This window comes from Myotis nattereri (assembly GCF_964212035.1).
Source record: "Myotis nattereri genome assembly, chromosome: 16".
NCBI classification, from domain to species: domain Eukaryota; kingdom Metazoa; phylum Chordata; class Mammalia; order Chiroptera; family Vespertilionidae; genus Myotis; species Myotis nattereri.
In genome coordinates, this window is record NC_138091.1 from 52,909,933 (window position 1) to 52,925,786 (window position 15,854).

The following is a 15,854-nucleotide window of genomic DNA, read 5'->3' on the forward strand; positions in this document are numbered from 1 at the left end:
ACAACGCACGGGCCAGCATTGGGTGGATGGAGACACACGTGGAGCAGAGCCAAGCTGCCCCAGCCAACAGCCGATCAACCCTCAACGCCCAAGGGAGCCCGCCTGAGCCCAGAAGCGCCTCCCAGATCAAACCGCCCCCTCACAGACTCACTCTGTGCCACTGTGTTTGGGACCATTCACCTCAGCCTTCTTGTGGCAACAGAACATTTAGAGCAGATCCTGCAAAACCTAGACCCGCCCTTCAGCAGCTGCATCACCCCCCACTCTGTACCCCTTTAGCTGCCCCTGGCTCGGTCCACCCAGCTGCTCTCTGCCCCTTCGACGTCCCCTCGCAGCTCCTCAAGGATGACCCCCGCCCGCACCTCTTTCTCGGATGTGGTTCCGAAGGGAACAGACCAGTGTCACCGGCGGGGAGAGGTCCTCGTCTCCCCCTCCCCCATTGCTCGTGGGAGTGGACTTTTTGCAATTTCCCGAGAAAAAGCATTTTCTGAGACTCGTATGGGAGAACGAATGGCTTTTATTCGCACGGAATTAACTCCCAGAGTTCCCCTTTGTCCCACAAGGAAGAAGTGTGGCTGTGGCTTCCATCGGGCTGGTGTCCAGCGTTTCCTTGCCGTGTACGTGCCGTGCGACTCAGAGTCAGGCAGGCTCAGCTCGTGCTCCCCCTGCACCCATCAGTCCATTGCATGTGGGGTCCGCGTGGTCGTGGGCCCCACAGGCGGATGCAAGGAAGCTTAGAGCAACATGGCCAACAGTCACACCAGCCAACTCCTTTGTTTAGGGGATTATGTGTTCCCCAATTTCCCTGGGCTTGCCTTGGCTCCACCCATTCTGGCCAATCATGGTTCCCCAGGCTTGATTGACAGGCAAGTACCTTCCCTAGTCACCCCAACTTCGCTGCTCATGCATCTATTTTCCCTTTGTTGGACCCCTCCCCCCAGTGGTTCTGCAGGGAATGAGCTGGTGGTTCCCTGGAGAGTGCAAAGTGGCAGCTTCCTGGTGAAGCTGCCCAAATGACAGGCGTATAATGTCTGGCCTTCCCGTTGCTCCTTTCCTGTTATTAATAACTAGCGAGTTTTTTACGAAGATGGCGCCGAAAGATAAGTTGGTCGATTGGGGATCTTGAAATCTGGGCATAACACTAAGAAGGAAGCCCCTGCCCCTCCCAAAGCCAAAGCCAAAGCATAGGCTTTGAAGGCAAAGAAAGCAGCGCTGAAAGGCATCCTCAGTCACACAAAAAAGAAGACCCCCCACGTCACCCACCTTCCGACGGCCAAAAACACTGAGGCTCCGAAGGCCGCCTGAATATCCTCAGAAGAGTGCCCCCAGGGGAAACAAGCTTACCCCCTGTGCCACCATCAAATTCCCCGACCACCGAGTCAGCCATGGAGAAGAGAGAAGAGAACAAGACACTGTGTTCCTTGTGGATGTCAAGGCCACAAGCACCAGCTCAAACAGGCTGTGAGAAGCTCTACGACATTGATGTGGCCAAGGTCAACGCCCTGATCAGGCCTGATGGCGAGAAGAAGGCATATGTTCGACTGGCTCCTGACGATGATGCTTTAGATGTTGCCAACAAAATTGGGATCATCTAACCTGAGTCCATTGCCTAATTCTAAATACAAAAATTTTACACTGAAAAGAAAAAAACCCTCGCTGTGGTATCACTTGGACCGCTAGAACCATCTGTGGCATGTGATTCAAAACAAGAAGTTGGTCTAAATTACAAAAGCAATATATGTTCATGTTAGGAAAATAAATTGTGAAACACACTATGAACAACTCCATTCCAACAAACTAGGCAACCTAGAGGAGGAAGTGGACATATTCCTAGAAAAATACAACCTCCCAAAACTCAATCAGGAAGAATCTAAAAATCTCAATAGGCCGGTAACTATGGAGGAAATTGAAGCAGTCATCAAAAAGCTTCCAGCAAACAAAAGCCCAGGGCCAGACAGCTTCACAGGGGAGTTTTACCAAACATTCAAAGAAGAACTAAAACCTATCCTCCTCAGACTATTCCAAAAAATTCAAGAGGAACACTTCCAAACTCATTCTATGAAGCCAGCATTAACCTAATTCCAAAACCAGATAAAGACAACACAAAGAAAGAGAATTACAGGCCAATATCCCTCACGAACACAGATGCCAAAATCCTTGACAAATTCTAACAAATTAGATCCAACATTACATCAGGAAGATCATACACCATGACCAAGTAGGATTTATCCCGGGGATGCAAGGATGGTACAATATCCGCAAATCAATAAACATGATACATCACATAAACAAATTGAGAGATTTAAAAAAACAATTGTGAAAACACAGATAAGGTAAAGAGAGAGAAAGAGAGAAAGAGATTTAATTGCCTCTAATCTCACCACCCCAAGATAATCACTTTAACATCTTTTATCTCTTCCTGCAGAAATGCATTATTTCAGAAATCAAGCAGAGTCGCTGATGTGTTACATGAGTTCATGTCACTCATTGCTCAATAGATTTTTGTTGTCAGCTTTGGGGAAAGATGACCTATAAACAAATACTGTCAATGTATTTGTCTTGGTGGAAATGCATACAGCGACTACAAGCCCACACCCCTCTTGGTCAGGGTAGACTTGCAAACTACAGCTAATCTGCTATCAGAACCCAATCTGTCCATAGGTGACGGAGCCCAGTTAGTTGCATATCTCCCACTCTGTATTATAGGGCTGTGTCCCGAGTGGCTAAAACCACATTGGGCACATAGTAGATACTCAATAAATAACTGATGGAAAATGAATAAATGAATGAACTATTTTTACTGCATTGTTATTCTTCCCCTGGATGTTTGCCTTGCAAAGTAACTCTTGTCCATTTTGAAAGTAAGGCATTTATCCACTTATTTACAGTATTCATCCCTTCATTCACTCACTGAAAGAATACTGGGTACCAGCCCTTGGGTGTGTGTACAGAGTGGGGCAAAAGTAGGTTTACAGTTTTGAGTACATAAAACATAGAGTTTATTCTTTTTCTTTTTTTTAATTCTCACCTGAGGACATTTTTCTACTGATTTTTAGAGAGACTGGAACAGAGAGAGAAAGACAGAGAGAAACACTGATGTGAGAGAAACATCCATTGGTTGCCTCCTGCACAGAGCCTGGGCTGGGGAGGAGCCTGCAACTGAGGTACATGCTCCGGACCAAAATCGAACCCGGGACCCTTCGGTCCGCAGGCCAACGGTCCATCCACTGAGCCAGACTGGCGAGGACCAGAGTTTATTCTTGTACTATTAGTATTAATTATTCAGCACCTGAACTTCCACGCTAATTCTCTCCACTTCTTCCTCCCAGTACAATGTGTCCTTCCCCTCTTTTCCCAAACTCTGCTTCTCTTTGAAATGTTCTCTCCACGGCCTGTGCCAGGGCCAAGTGCAAACTCTTTCCTCCCAAGGCATGTAGCCTGGCGTGCTGATCTTTCCTGTCACTCCTGTTTGGGACTTCCCCACACTGAGGGCCGTAGTGCTAGTCCAGGTCCCAGGAAGCAGGTGTGGAAAGGGAACTCGCTGTGCAGGGACTGTTTCAGGGGAAACACCAGGTAGAAACCAGGAGAGGCAGGGAGAGCCTGCAGACCATGGTCTGACCCCAAGTGAAGGACAGAGGCCACCAGGCAGTCTCTGGAAGGTTCTGTAAAACCATGAGGAGATCCCCCAGCCGAAAGCAGCCATGAGGGGGTCCTGTATCCCCAGAAACAAGCCCCGCCTCCGAGTCCCTGCCACGCTCCGCCTTTGGCTGGGATTGCCCGTCTGAAGTGGCCTCCACACACCAATGGTGGATTGCAGAGCCGGGGGGGGGGCGGGCAGTTATGCCCCTGAGGTTAGGCGCCTGAGAGGCACCTTCTCATGGTCACCTCAGATGTGTCTTAACTTGGGGTGAAACAAGATTTCCTCTATGCTTTCCTGCCTCCTTCAGCGAATGTGCATCTGTGTATGAGTGTGTCTCTGTACATGTTGTGTGTATGGGCATGCCCTCTGTCTATGTGTACATCTGTGTGGATGTGTCTGTGTGTGTGTCTGTGTGTGGGTTTGTGTGTGTGTGCACACATGTGTATGTGTGTTTACAAGGAGCCCACAGTAAACTGCAGCTCCGCCTCTCCGTTGCTCCCTTCAGACCATCCTGGTGGGCGACAGTGGCGTGGGGAAGACATCTCTGCTGGTCCAGTTCGACCAGGGCAAGTTCATCCCCGGCTCCTTCTCGGCCACTGTGGGCATCGGATTCACAGTAAGTGCTCCCCGCCTCCGGGGCCCCAGGTGGGCTCTGTCAGGGTCCCAGCAGGAAGCAGGTGGTCACTCGCGTTGGATCTTTCTAGGAGGTTTAATAAACATACTATTGACCAAAGTGTAGGCAGGGTGCTGGGAAACCAGGAGGGATGGTGCAGTGTTTTGGGGTCCTTATAGGGCTTCCATCCCCCACCCCACTCCCCAGCCTAAGAGAGGTGAGAGGAGGGAACCATCACAGACCCAGGGACCAAGAGGGCTGTGTGCAGGGGGCTGGCGGGCAGGAGCTGTGACCATCAGTGGAGGAACGCAGCAAAGCCCAGTAACCCTCCCCCCACACTGCCCTCCTCCTGCTCCCCCCATATCCTATGGGGCTCCCCATTGACTGCACACAACCGGAAGCTGGAAAACAAGGACATGTGTTGATACAGATTGCCCATGTCCACCTCCAAGGCAATAAGAACCTGGGGAGGCAAGGGTGTGGCTTAAAATGACAAAAACAGTCCAATCCTGGCTTTGTGGTCCTAGGGCACTGGGAGGGCAAAGGTTAAAGTTCTTTTTTTAGTTCTTGGTCTCTCCCTGGACACAGCACGGGGGCAGCTCAGATTAGAGAAGTGGTCCCAACCCATAGCCCCTCGTGGGCCAGGAAGGCCTCCCTCCACCCCTCACCCTCTGTCCACTCTCACCAGGACTGCGGCTGCTCGGTAACCCCTGCTCCCGGGAAGGCCTCTGAGGGGACTTGGCTCTGGGCGTGGACTATTCTCAGGAGCTGCAGGGCCTTCTTTGGGGTCTCCAGCGTCCTGAGGAGGAGCACATGGCATTTCTCGGGCGGCGTGGGTGTCTGGGAGGCCAGCCTCTGGGGCCAACAGAGCACAGGCCTGCGAGGCCACTCGGCTGAGACGCGGCAGAGTCCCGCTCGTGGAAAGAGATAGGGGAAACCCCAGACACTGAGCTTGCCCGGGTCACAGGGAGGAAGGCCAGGGCCCACCACGGACAGGGCTTCCGAGTGAGGCTGAAATGTGAGCTCAGCCTCGGTGCAGAGCCCAGAATCCAACCTGACACACCAGTGCCCCCAGCTCCCCGGCCACTGGGAGCCGCTGGGCTCCGGGGTGCAGGGCTGAGCCCCAGGAGGGCGAGGCTGTGCTGACGGCACCTGAGGCCTTCCACGACGCGAACCAGGCTGGCTGGTGCTGGGCGTCCCCCACCCTGGGCGCATGCCCCGCCTGCCCCCTCAGCACAGGGCCCACGGTGCCCTCAGAGTCACACTCCACTCCCCGCCCTCTTCCCACCGGTCAGACTCAGAGGGCAGAGTGTGGGCTGGACATGGGTGTGGCTACGGGTGCACAAACTCTCATTCACGCTCCGCAGATGCACGGGGTGGGACCTCAAAGTTTTGCCCCTGACCTGTGAGAAGGAAGGAAGTATGTGGTTCAATTGAGAGCCTGGCACTGCCTGAGACAGGACAGGCCGGGCTCTCCCTCTCTCCTGGGCTGGACCTTCACGGGATGTCCCGGAGACTCTGCTCAAGATGCTTCACAACTTCATGAATTCATCTGATACCAAACGATTAGGGCCTACTAACTGCCAAAGGCGGAGGGCCACGCGTGGGAAGGCCAGCCCTGCCTTCAGGAGCGCCAACTTAGACGCAGCCACAAGGGCACTGCGTCCTGGGAGTCCCAGGGTCTCAGGGCAAAGGGCGCGGGGAGGGGTGGCCCTCAGAACCCGCACAGGAGTGCCCAGCCCACCTTGCGCGTGGGATCGCAGCTCGGACTGCAGGGCGGGGAGAGCTCAGAGGCGGGGAGAGCCCGGAGGCGGGGAGGGCCCGTGATGGGACATTCTGGACGCAGCCCCGCAGGTCAGGGAGAAATGAGAGGCGGTCTGCGCTAAAGGGTCAAAGTTCCAGCACCAACCAACCAGGGCCCATGGGCTGCAAGGTGCATATCGGTCGGTAACTAAAATTATATTCACACGAGTTCGGGCTGGGCTGCGTAGTAACAGTGAGGCTGCCTGGGCTGGAACGCAGCACCGCGAAGGTCAGGGGCGGCCCAGCCTCTCCCGGACCCCACACCCGGGGCACCTGTGGGCCGCCAGCTGGCGAGGCTCGGGCGCCGCCTGCTGGCCGCGCTGCGCAGCGACAGCGGAAACCCCGGCGCCGGTGCGCGGGTCCCAGTGATGCCAGACCTTCCGTGCCAGGCCGGGCGCACAGGCACCGCCACCCGTGGGAACTTAACCCCGACGGCTGGCGACTTTGGGAAACCGGTCCTCGGGGTGGATTTGGCCCCGCCTCAGAGCCAGAAGCCGGTCAGTGTTGCGTCGGGGTCCCGCTGCCCCCCGGGCGCGGCGCTGGCGGGCGTGCGGGTTGGCGGGGCAGAGGGAGGAGCCTGGCGGGGTCCCGGCAGGGGCGGGGCCGGTAGCAGTGGGCGGGGCCGGGTAGGGGAGTGGGCGGGGCTAAGGCGGAGCCGTTCCTGCTCCGTCCGTCGCGCGCAGCGGGGCCGGCTCACCTCTGGTCCAGGAACATGACGGGCACGCCTGGCGCCGCTGCCACCGAGGATGGCGAGGCCCCCGAGCTCTCGCCGCCCTGCAGCCCGAGCTACGATCTCGCGCGCAAGGTGGGTGGCCACTGCGTCCAGCGCTGGGGGACGCCTGTGCGGGTGCCGAGGGCCACCCCTCCCCGCGCCCTTTAACCTGAGACCCTGGGGCTCCAGGGACCCTGCGCCTTTCTGGCTGCGTCAGTCCTTCCCCCCAGCCAGGCACCCGGTGTCCCCGAGTAGAGGGACATGGCCGCTAGGCTCATCCCAACTTCTGGTACCTGAGCTGGCTCTGCCAGGCCAGGGACAGGAAGCTGGGAAGTGACTCCCCAACCCAACTTTCTTCTGCCACTCCCGGCTAATGTGAGTCCCCGGGGACCTCCAGGCTTCTCGCTGAGGGTTAACGCTCCTGGACGCAGGCACCCACCCTGGGTGCTAGGAAGCTGGATGCCTGGACACCCAGAGAAGCCAGCCCCTGGCGGCGAGCAACGGGGTTAATGCCCTTCTCCCAGCTAAACTCTCAGCTGAGACTTGACATGGGTTCCTTAGGCCCAAAACTCCAGCCGCCCCCAGGTTCTGCCTCTTCCCTTCCCACTGCTGCCGCTCCTTCCTCCGGAACGCAGGCCCACCTGGGGGTTTGGGAACCTGAGAAGGATCTCAGTGATTGCTCACAGGTCCCCCCACCTGGGGAGAGGAAGTCCGCTCTCTGGGCGCAGTCCCTCCACGGGTGACCCGTACAGAAGCAGGCAAGGGTGGCAATGGACGCTGGTCTGTGTGCCCTCCTTCCAGGCCCTGGGGGCAGCCGGGTACCAGGGACCCTGAAAGAGGTGCGAAGGGAGCTGGGCGCTCCCAGCCTTCTCCCAGGCTCGCCGTTAGGTGGGCAGGTCGGCCCCCGTCTCAGGATGCAGGGCCTTGAAAGAGACCTGCTCTTCTGTGCCTTGGTTTCCTCCCCACACGCGGGGCTCACTCTAGCCAGAAGCTGGGGCCTCCGCCCCCCTTGTTTCAGGGGAAGCCACTCCGCAAGTCACCCGCCCAGAGCCGTTGAGATAGGCGTCCTGTGTGGGCTCTTGGCAGGAAGTGGGCCGCTGGGCCTTCGGTGGGAGGGAAGCTGGGGGGAGCCACCCCCAGGCTGGGGGGACCGCCTGACCTCCTGGCCGGACAAGCCAATGAGCTGTTTGCTTAGGAGGTGGCAAGGCTGGGCAGTTGTTTGTGTTTAGTGGTGGGTGGCTGGCAGCGTTTGTTCAAGGCAGCTGTGATCTGTAAAGTACACAGGAGCTCACTCTCCTTCCCTCCTTCTTGGGGGCTGGGACCTACGAGTCCAGGAGCAGTGTGGCGACAGAGGGCTCCGGCCCCTCCATCTGTCCCCTGGGCCAAGCGGCCTCCACCAGCCTGGGCGCCCCAGGCCTGCCCAGGAGGCTGGGTCCAGGACAGCCTGGCAGGAGCTCCTGGGGCTGCCTTAGAAGGGGTGGGGGCTGCAGCAGGCAGTGCCCCCCTGCACCCACTCTTCTGACGTCTTGGGTGCTTCATGCAACATGATTGGTCCTGGCCATTAACAGGCTCTAGAGAGGCCTCAAAGAGAGTCTCCCTCCGTCCTTCTAGCCACTGTGGGAGCCATGCACAGTTCAGGAATCGTCCCAAAGCCCCCCTTCACAAGCAAGCCCTTCACAAGCCAGGACCCCAGCCTTCATCCACCTTTTGCTCAGCCCCCTTAGCTTCCAGCTCAGTTAGCTCATCCCCATATCCCACAGGCTCAACAGGAAAGCCTTTGTCAAGGTCAGAGCCTCAAGAATAACACAGGCCTAGTCCTTCTCCAACCCATTAGGCTCCTAATGGGCCAGCTGGGAAAATTCCAGCATTAGATCCAGACCTCTGTTCTCCAATATTGAGGGACATCCGGACAGGGGGCTCGCCTCCCTGACCCCCTGTGCTCCTCAGTGAAGATGGGCAGAGACTGGCCTAGCGATTAGGGGGCGGGACACACCCCTCCGCCCCTCACCCCCTGCCCCACAGTGACCCAGTGATCCCAATTTGTGGCCATTTGTCCCACTTGGGAGGTTTCTGCTGAAAGAACTTCAGACTAAATGTCGCCCCACCTCGGTATAAAGTTGAATCTTTCCTGGCTCATGCAATGTTTTTTTTAAAAAAAAAAAAAAATTTTTAATTTTAAAGAGAAAGGACAGGAGAGAGAGAGAAAAAAATATATTCATGAGAGAGAAACATCAACTGGTTGCCTCCAGCACGTCTCTTACCAGGGATCGAGCCTGGAGCCCGGGCATGTGCCCTGACCAGTAATCAAACCGATGACCTCTTGGTTCATGGGTTGATTCTCAACCACTGAGCCACACTGGCCAGGCCATGCAACCTTTTTATAAACATGTAACATCAAATAAAGAAGAAAAAAAAAACATGTAACATCATCAGAAACTTCCAAATAAGTGTGGTGACCAAAACGATAGTAAGGTTAGAATGTGCCTTTGCAAAAGCGGTGCTCCCGCCCCCTCAGGTGGTGATACCTCCCTCGGCTGGGAATCCTGTCCCAAGTATTAACACTTCCTGATTTTTTTTTTTTAACGTTTATTGCCTGTTTCTCTGCCCACGCATGCACGCAGGCACAGCTGGAACACGCAGTGCGAGGGGATCTGGGCCCGGTGGGGCAGGGCAAACGTGTCTGAGACAGATGGGGTGGTTCTCCAGGGCCAGGAAACACATCTGGGGACTCGATGGTGCTGAGGTCTCAGCACAAGCTCCCAGGAAGTTGGGGAGGACTGAGGTCAGAGGGAGAGCCGAGAGGCGAGAGTGTGGAGGGAAGAGGCAGAGCGACGGTAGCAGATGCCCCCTCCCCCCATGTCAGCCTCCTCCCCTAGCCCTCTGCCTCTCTGTCCGGGTCTTCTCTCCCTGGAAGCCCAGAAATGCGCCCCAGCTCCCCATTAACTGCCTCTGCCCCCATCTCCTAGGTGATGCTTCTGGGAGACTCGGGCGTCGGGAAAACCTGTTTCCTGATCCAATTCAAAGACGGGGCCTTCCTGTCCGGGACCTTCATAGCCACCGTCGGCATAGACTTCAGGGTGAGGTGGCTGCCGGCTCTGCCTCCCGCAGCGAGCCGGGCTGTGGCTCAGACCCGGGGCACTGCCCTGCCCTCGCCTGTCCCCAGCTGCAGGACGGTGGCTCACTGCCCGGAGGGCACAAGTGCTGCCCCAGGGACGGGACCACTGAGGTGGACCCGTGTGCGGAGGCCGGGCTGGCTCCTTGCCCGCTGCGGGATATGAACATTGAGAGGCTGAGTCTTAAAGTTCGGCTCCCAGTGGGGCAGACACAGCCCCTTGCTCGGTGCCCCCTCGCCGGGCTTTCCTGGCGCTCCCGGGGGCACCGCCACACCAAGTGGAGGAGCTGGGCTGGCCGGGTGGGGAGAGAGCAGCCTGCCAGGGTCCCTCCTCTCACCTTCAGGGTCCTTCTTGACAAACCTGCATCGGGACACCGAGGCCTCTGAGCGCTGATCCCCCAAAGGGTCAGGGGAGTGAGGGCCTAACCCTGGCAGGGGTCCACCAGCGGTGGGGGGCGCCTGCCATGGAGGGGAAGGCAGTCCACTAGGAGGATTGGGGAGCAGCCAGAGGAGGTCCCCGGGATGCTGGGGCATCTCACCTCTCAGAGCTTGGTTGCAGGATGGGACCCACTCCTGGAGAGGCAGGCGGAAGTGGGGGAGGGGTGGGATCCCCAGTTCTCAGCCCTCTGCCAGGGGAGAGCCAGGCAGGTCCTCAGGCTCCCTTTAGCCTCGTGTAGTGAGAACAGACAGAGAGAAGAGGGCTCCTCAGCAGGACTCTCTGGGGACAGGGGTCCACTGCCCTGATGGGGTGATCTGGCTGGGACAGCTCTGAGGCTCACCACAGCCCCTCCAGTCCTGGGGAGCGACCAGGACAAGACACTCCTTCCTCGTAGGACGTCAGCAGAGCGCAGGAGCCGGGGCTGCCCTGCCCTCTGGCCACCCTGTGCCCTTTTCTCTTTCAGAACAAGGTGGTGACCGTGGATGGTGTGAGGGTGAAGCTGCAGGTGAGAGGCAGGCTTTGTGGGAGGGAGGGGAGGGGAGGGGAAGGAGGGGTGGATTGTCCTGCCCTGGCTCTACACCCCCGGAACCACAGGAGGCGTGGCCTGCCCCGTGCCTGGCCTGGGGTAATTTCCTGTGGCGCCCGCAAGAAGCAACAGCGGCTTTTGTTCCTTTGATGTCTGCAGAAAAAGCAGTTCCCAGGCGACCTCCCTTCTAACAAAGGCGCTCAAGTGCCTTCAGACAAGCTTAGGCTGGCTCCTCCTCCCCTGCCTCCCGCTCTCGTCCCCTGGGCTGGGGAAGGGGCCACAGCACCGAGGAAGCTGGAGGACTCGGACCTGTCAGCAGGCAGGGATCGGCAGGTGTCAGGAGCCCGTGAGAAGCAGAGGCGCAAGGAGGCCGCCTTCCCACACACCTCGCACCACGACACGGGTTTCCTTGCCCACCCCCGCCCCTGCGCCTGCCTCCTTCTGACCGTGTGTCCGTCCCTTCCTAGATCTGGGACACCGCCGGGCAGGAGCGGTTCCGCAGTGTCACCCACGCTTACTACCGAGATGCCCAAGGTGAGTCCCAGGTGCACGCCAACTCCTTCCCCAGCCCACCTGGGACACCCGCCCTTCTGCCCCAGTCCCCATGTGACCTCTCTCTCCCCCTGCAGCCTTGCTCCTGCTGTATGACATCACCAACAAGTCTTCCTTCGAAAACATCCGGGTAGGTCGCTCTGTCCACCACCACAGCAGAAGGCAGGGCTGCGGAGTTCAGGGCTACCTCCTGCTCTGGGGCAGGGGGTGGAGCCCCGAACGCTGCTGCCTTCGCAGATACCTGAGCGGTGACTCAGGCGTAATACGCTGCCTCTGGGTATGCGATGGGCATATGGGCATGGAGACCAGGCAGTGCTGAGCCTGATGGTGATTCATGAGTGTGCTTCATGACAAAAGTTCAGAAAGTACCCAGCTCCACCCTGGGCAATTACCCCCAGGAGCCAAGGGGAGGGCAAGCAGAAAGGTCTATCCGAACATCTAGTCCAAGTTGCAAGAAATGACTCAGGCGGGCAGAGTGCGTGGCGCTGTCCTCACCACCAAACTATTGAAGAAAATAGACGATCGCTCAACAAATATAAGCACTGACCCTGTGTGTAACCCCGTAAAGGTTTCCCATGCTCTCTGACCTCAAGGGGTCGACAAGCAACGTGGGGGATAAGACAGAGAGATATAAAACAGCTTATATAGAGAATGGAGCCCTGGCTGGTGTGCCTCAGGCAGTTGTAGGATCATGCCGTGCACCAGAAGGTCGTGGGTTTGATTCCTAGTCAGGGCACATACCTAGGTTGCAGGTTCCTCACCCGGTCAGGCACATATGGGAGGCAACCAATTGATGCTTCTCTCTCTCCTCTCTCTCTCTCTCTCTCTCTCTCTCTCTCTCTCTCTCTCTCTCCCTCTCTAATCTTAAACAAAAGAAGAGGATGGCACTCATACTGCCACTGCCAACCCCATGCTCATGGCAGACATTACTAATCAATCATCGTATTTTTTATCACTGAGCCCTTATGTGGCCTTAGAATCCTCAACGGGAAATCGCTGGTGACTGCCAACTGATTTCTAAGACAAAGCTGCTGCTATCTCTATAGAACCAGGAGTCCGCTGTGTGGGGTTTGGAACCACTCAGGACTGGGGAGGCCAGAACAAGGATGCAGATACGAGAATGAATAGGGCATCGGGGTTGGAGGGGGCAGTGGGTAGCCCAGGATAATCAAATAGGGCAGAAGGAGGAGGGGCAAAAGGGAGGGGAAGAATGGCTGGGGCGCAGCCTTAACCCAGCTCAGCTCACCCTCTCCCACAGGCCTGGCTCACTGAGATTCACGAGTACGCCCAGAGGGATGTGGTGATCATGCTGCTAGGCAACAAGGTGAGTGGTCCACGGCAGGACCAGCCCACCTGCACCTCCTCTCCCGCTGCCACAGCATTGCCTGCACCCAGCCTCATCACTACCCGAGAGTGTTAGCTGGCTACCCTTCCAGCAAAGGACCCTTTCCGGTCTCCAGTTTAGGGCTCAGTCCATCTTATCTGTCTGTAAGCTTTGGAACGGCCCTTGTGGGGGAAGTTTAGCTGCTGCCTGTGAGATCCAAGGCTGCCCAGCTGCTGGGCCCCTATTAGGTCACAGTAACCAGGGTCACGGATGCAGAGTTAAGAGCAGAAAAGTTAGCCCCAGCTACTGTCACCCTCTGAGGCTGGGTCTCCGTGCCCTTGCCTAGGAGAGTTACCCACCTCCCCAAGAGGGAGTGAGATTCCAGGGCTGGCCGCTGGGGAACCGCTCCTGAACCAGGTGGAAACCTCTCCCCGTGCCAGTCATACAGGCCGCAGTCTCACAGGCCACCAGCAGGGGGCGGGCAGTGCCTACTCCTAGGGCAACAGATGGGCCAGAAGGGGCAGGAGAGGGGCGGGCTGGGGCTTCCTTCCCCAGAGTGACCCTCCTGGGCTTACAGGCAGATGTGAGCAGTGAGAGGGTGATTCGCTCGGAAGACGGAGAGACGCTGGCCAGGGTAAGTGGCTGCCTTGTGGGCAGGGTGACGGGTGGGGGCAAGCAGAGGCTGGCCCTGAGGACACGCTCTCCCTGGCAGGAGTACGGAGTTCCCTTCATGGAGACCAGCGCCAAGACGGGCATGAATGTGGAGTTAGCCTTTCTGGCCATTGCCAAGTGAGAGCTGGGCGGGGAAGGGAACGGTGCAGGGCCGGGTGGCACCATCTGGGGGTCCAGTAGGGCCCGGCCGCTGGGCTCAGCTGCACCTGCAGTCTGAGGTCCCTGTGCCCCCAGCCATGGGAGAGGGGAGGATGCTCCCCACCTGGCTCGCTGCCCAGCCCGTTGCCTCTTCCTCTTCCAGGGAGCTGAAATACAGGGCCGGGCTGCAGGCCGGCGAGCCCAGCTTCCAGATCCGCGACTATGTGGAGTCCCAGAAGCAGCGGCCCGGCTGTTGCTCCTTCCTGTGAAACCCAAGGGGCTGAGAGACAGCTCCCGAGGCCCACGAGGATGCAGCCTGCTCCCCAAGACCTGGTTGATTCTGAGCAGCTGAGCCAATGGGGGAGAGAGTTGGGGGCCTAGTGCACAGCCCCTTCCCAACTGGGGGCTGTACCCCCACCCCTACCTTCGTTCCTGTAGCTTCCCTGCATCCCCAGGGAGGGTAAAATATTTATATTTCAGTTTAGTGATACATAATTTAACACACACACACACACACACACAAAGCGGGCACCAGAAAACCAAGGTAGGGACCTGGTGGCCTTAGCCTTCTGGTAGATACTAGGACTCAGGGGCTGGGCCTCCCTCCTAGCCATGATGAGGGCAGTAATGCTCCAGCTCGCTACCAAGGAACATGCGCTTCTGGGGCAGGAGGGCAGGCAGGGACCCTATTCCCGCTCTCAGTTCAGCTGGGGAGAGGCTGAGCAGACCCGGGCCTTCATTTCTTCCAGCTCCCCAGGGAGCAGTCTCCCCCAGAAGATGGGCCCTTGTGCTGGGAGCTGCTAGACCAAAGCCTATCTCTTATCAGGGAAGATAAGCAATGTGGAGATTGGGCGGCGGCCCAGCTCCCTCCCTGGGAGGGGAAGAGAGGATCGCAGAGATTGGGTCTGTTTGGCTACCTCTAGCCTTACGAGCCCCCCTCCAGGAGGTGCGGCCCTTCTCCTCCTGCTCACAAGCACAACGGGGCCCTTGGGAGCATTTGGTTGCTATTCTCTGGACCCCCCTGGATCCCTGGTCTTCCTTTCCTTTCTGCTATGCCCCTGGGCACCTCAGGTCACAGTGAGAGAGAGTTGATTCTCCGGTCTCGACCCTCTGGCAGGTATGCAGTCCTCTGGCTATTTCTTCAAACAGCTGTAGTGCTTCTACTGGGGAAAGAGCCCTTAAAAGAGAAACCCCCATCTCCAGAGTAGGGGGGAAGCAAACCTGAGCAAACCTCACCCCCATGTATTCTCCTCAACCCAAGTGCTGGCTCTCCCGACGATGCCCTTATGTTCTCAAACAGACCCAGGGCCCAAACTGCTTCATGTCCCCTCCTACTGAGACCGGGTGGGGAAGGAGAGGCCACCCATTTCTGGGTTAACCAGAACGTGTGCAACACAAGGTCGTGTGGGGAAGACTGGGGAGGGGGAAGGGGCAGCAAGGAGTTTATGTGGGGCCGAGTCACGTCTCCCAGAGCCCTGACCCCAGCAACTGGAGGGGGACAGGAGGCCTGCATGTCCCAACCTAGAGGCATCTATGCCCTGGCTCTCCGGGCCAGGGGCAGGGGAGAGGGGCGAGAAAGAGGCGTGCACTGGACGTGTCTGAGGCCACTGCATTTGCTTTCAAGGCAGAAATCTCGCGGTCCGAGCCTAGTCAGCAGCTCCGACTTGGGCCCTGATAAGGAAGCTCTCCGAGGCCTCTCCCAGGCAGCCCAGGGAGGAGCCTGACCTTGCCCAGGGCAGGTCACTGGGGACCCAGTCCCTCGGGCTGCTCTGGGCCTCTAGCATTTGTTTTTTTCAGAATTAAATTGCAGTATTTTGGAAAGTACATCCTGTCCACTGCTCCTTTGAGATGCGCCATGGGAGCGGGGATCATGTTGAAAGGAGTGTCCCTGCTGGAGGAACTGCCCTGAAGTGCCAAAATCATTTGATCTTCGTCCTTCAATGGCCCCAAGTAGTCACCTCACCCGTTAACAGACTGCCCGGCCTCTGTGACCAGCCTCTCCTCTGTGAGGAGCTGAAAGGAGGCTTATCTTAGGGTCCTGATCTTTTTTTTTTTTTTTTTTTTTTAATGGAAGAAAGCCAGGGCTCTTTCCCTGTAGACTGTACTGCGGGTGGTTACCTGACTCTGTCCTGCCTGCCCCGACCCCAATTCTCCCGTCCCGTCCAGCGCCGAGGCCAGTGCCCATGCCATTGCCCTGATGGCCTCTTCAATGGGCATCCCCGCGAAGTGTCCCTCCTGGGCCCTCACGCCGTCCCAGTGAGGATCAGAGCACGCCCCCCTATAAACAGGTCCCGGGACAGCACAAAAGGGCTCCACAAGCCGA

At 57.6% G+C, this 15,854-nt stretch overlaps 1 protein-coding gene across 4 annotated transcripts in view; it reads left to right on the plus strand.

Annotated features, from left to right (window-relative positions):
- RAB37 (RAB37, member RAS oncogene family) overlaps positions 1-15,356 on the plus strand; it is a gene marked incomplete at its 5' end in the record, with an annotated part of 55,781 nt that extends 40,425 nt beyond the window's left edge. For 2 of the 4 annotated variants that reach the window (XM_081110300.1, XM_081110301.1), the window contains 8 exons: positions 4,146-4,256; positions 10,783-10,824; positions 11,313-11,379; positions 11,475-11,527; positions 12,656-12,721; positions 13,299-13,355; positions 13,434-13,510; positions 13,695-15,356. In XM_081110300.1, the coding sequence (XP_080966426.1) occupies positions 4,146-4,256; positions 10,783-10,824; positions 11,313-11,379; positions 11,475-11,527; positions 12,656-12,721; positions 13,299-13,355; positions 13,434-13,510; positions 13,695-13,800 (579 nt within the window). In that variant the 3' untranslated portion in view covers positions 13,801-15,356. Of the gene's footprint in view, positions 1-4,145; positions 4,257-6,736; positions 6,862-9,734; positions 9,846-10,782; positions 10,825-11,312; positions 11,380-11,474; positions 11,528-12,655; positions 12,722-13,298; positions 13,356-13,433; positions 13,511-13,694 lie in introns of those variants that run through there. The other 2 variants (XM_081110298.1, XM_081110299.1) reach the window with 2 other exon arrangements.
- Positions 15,357-15,854: the final 498 nt, after the last annotated feature.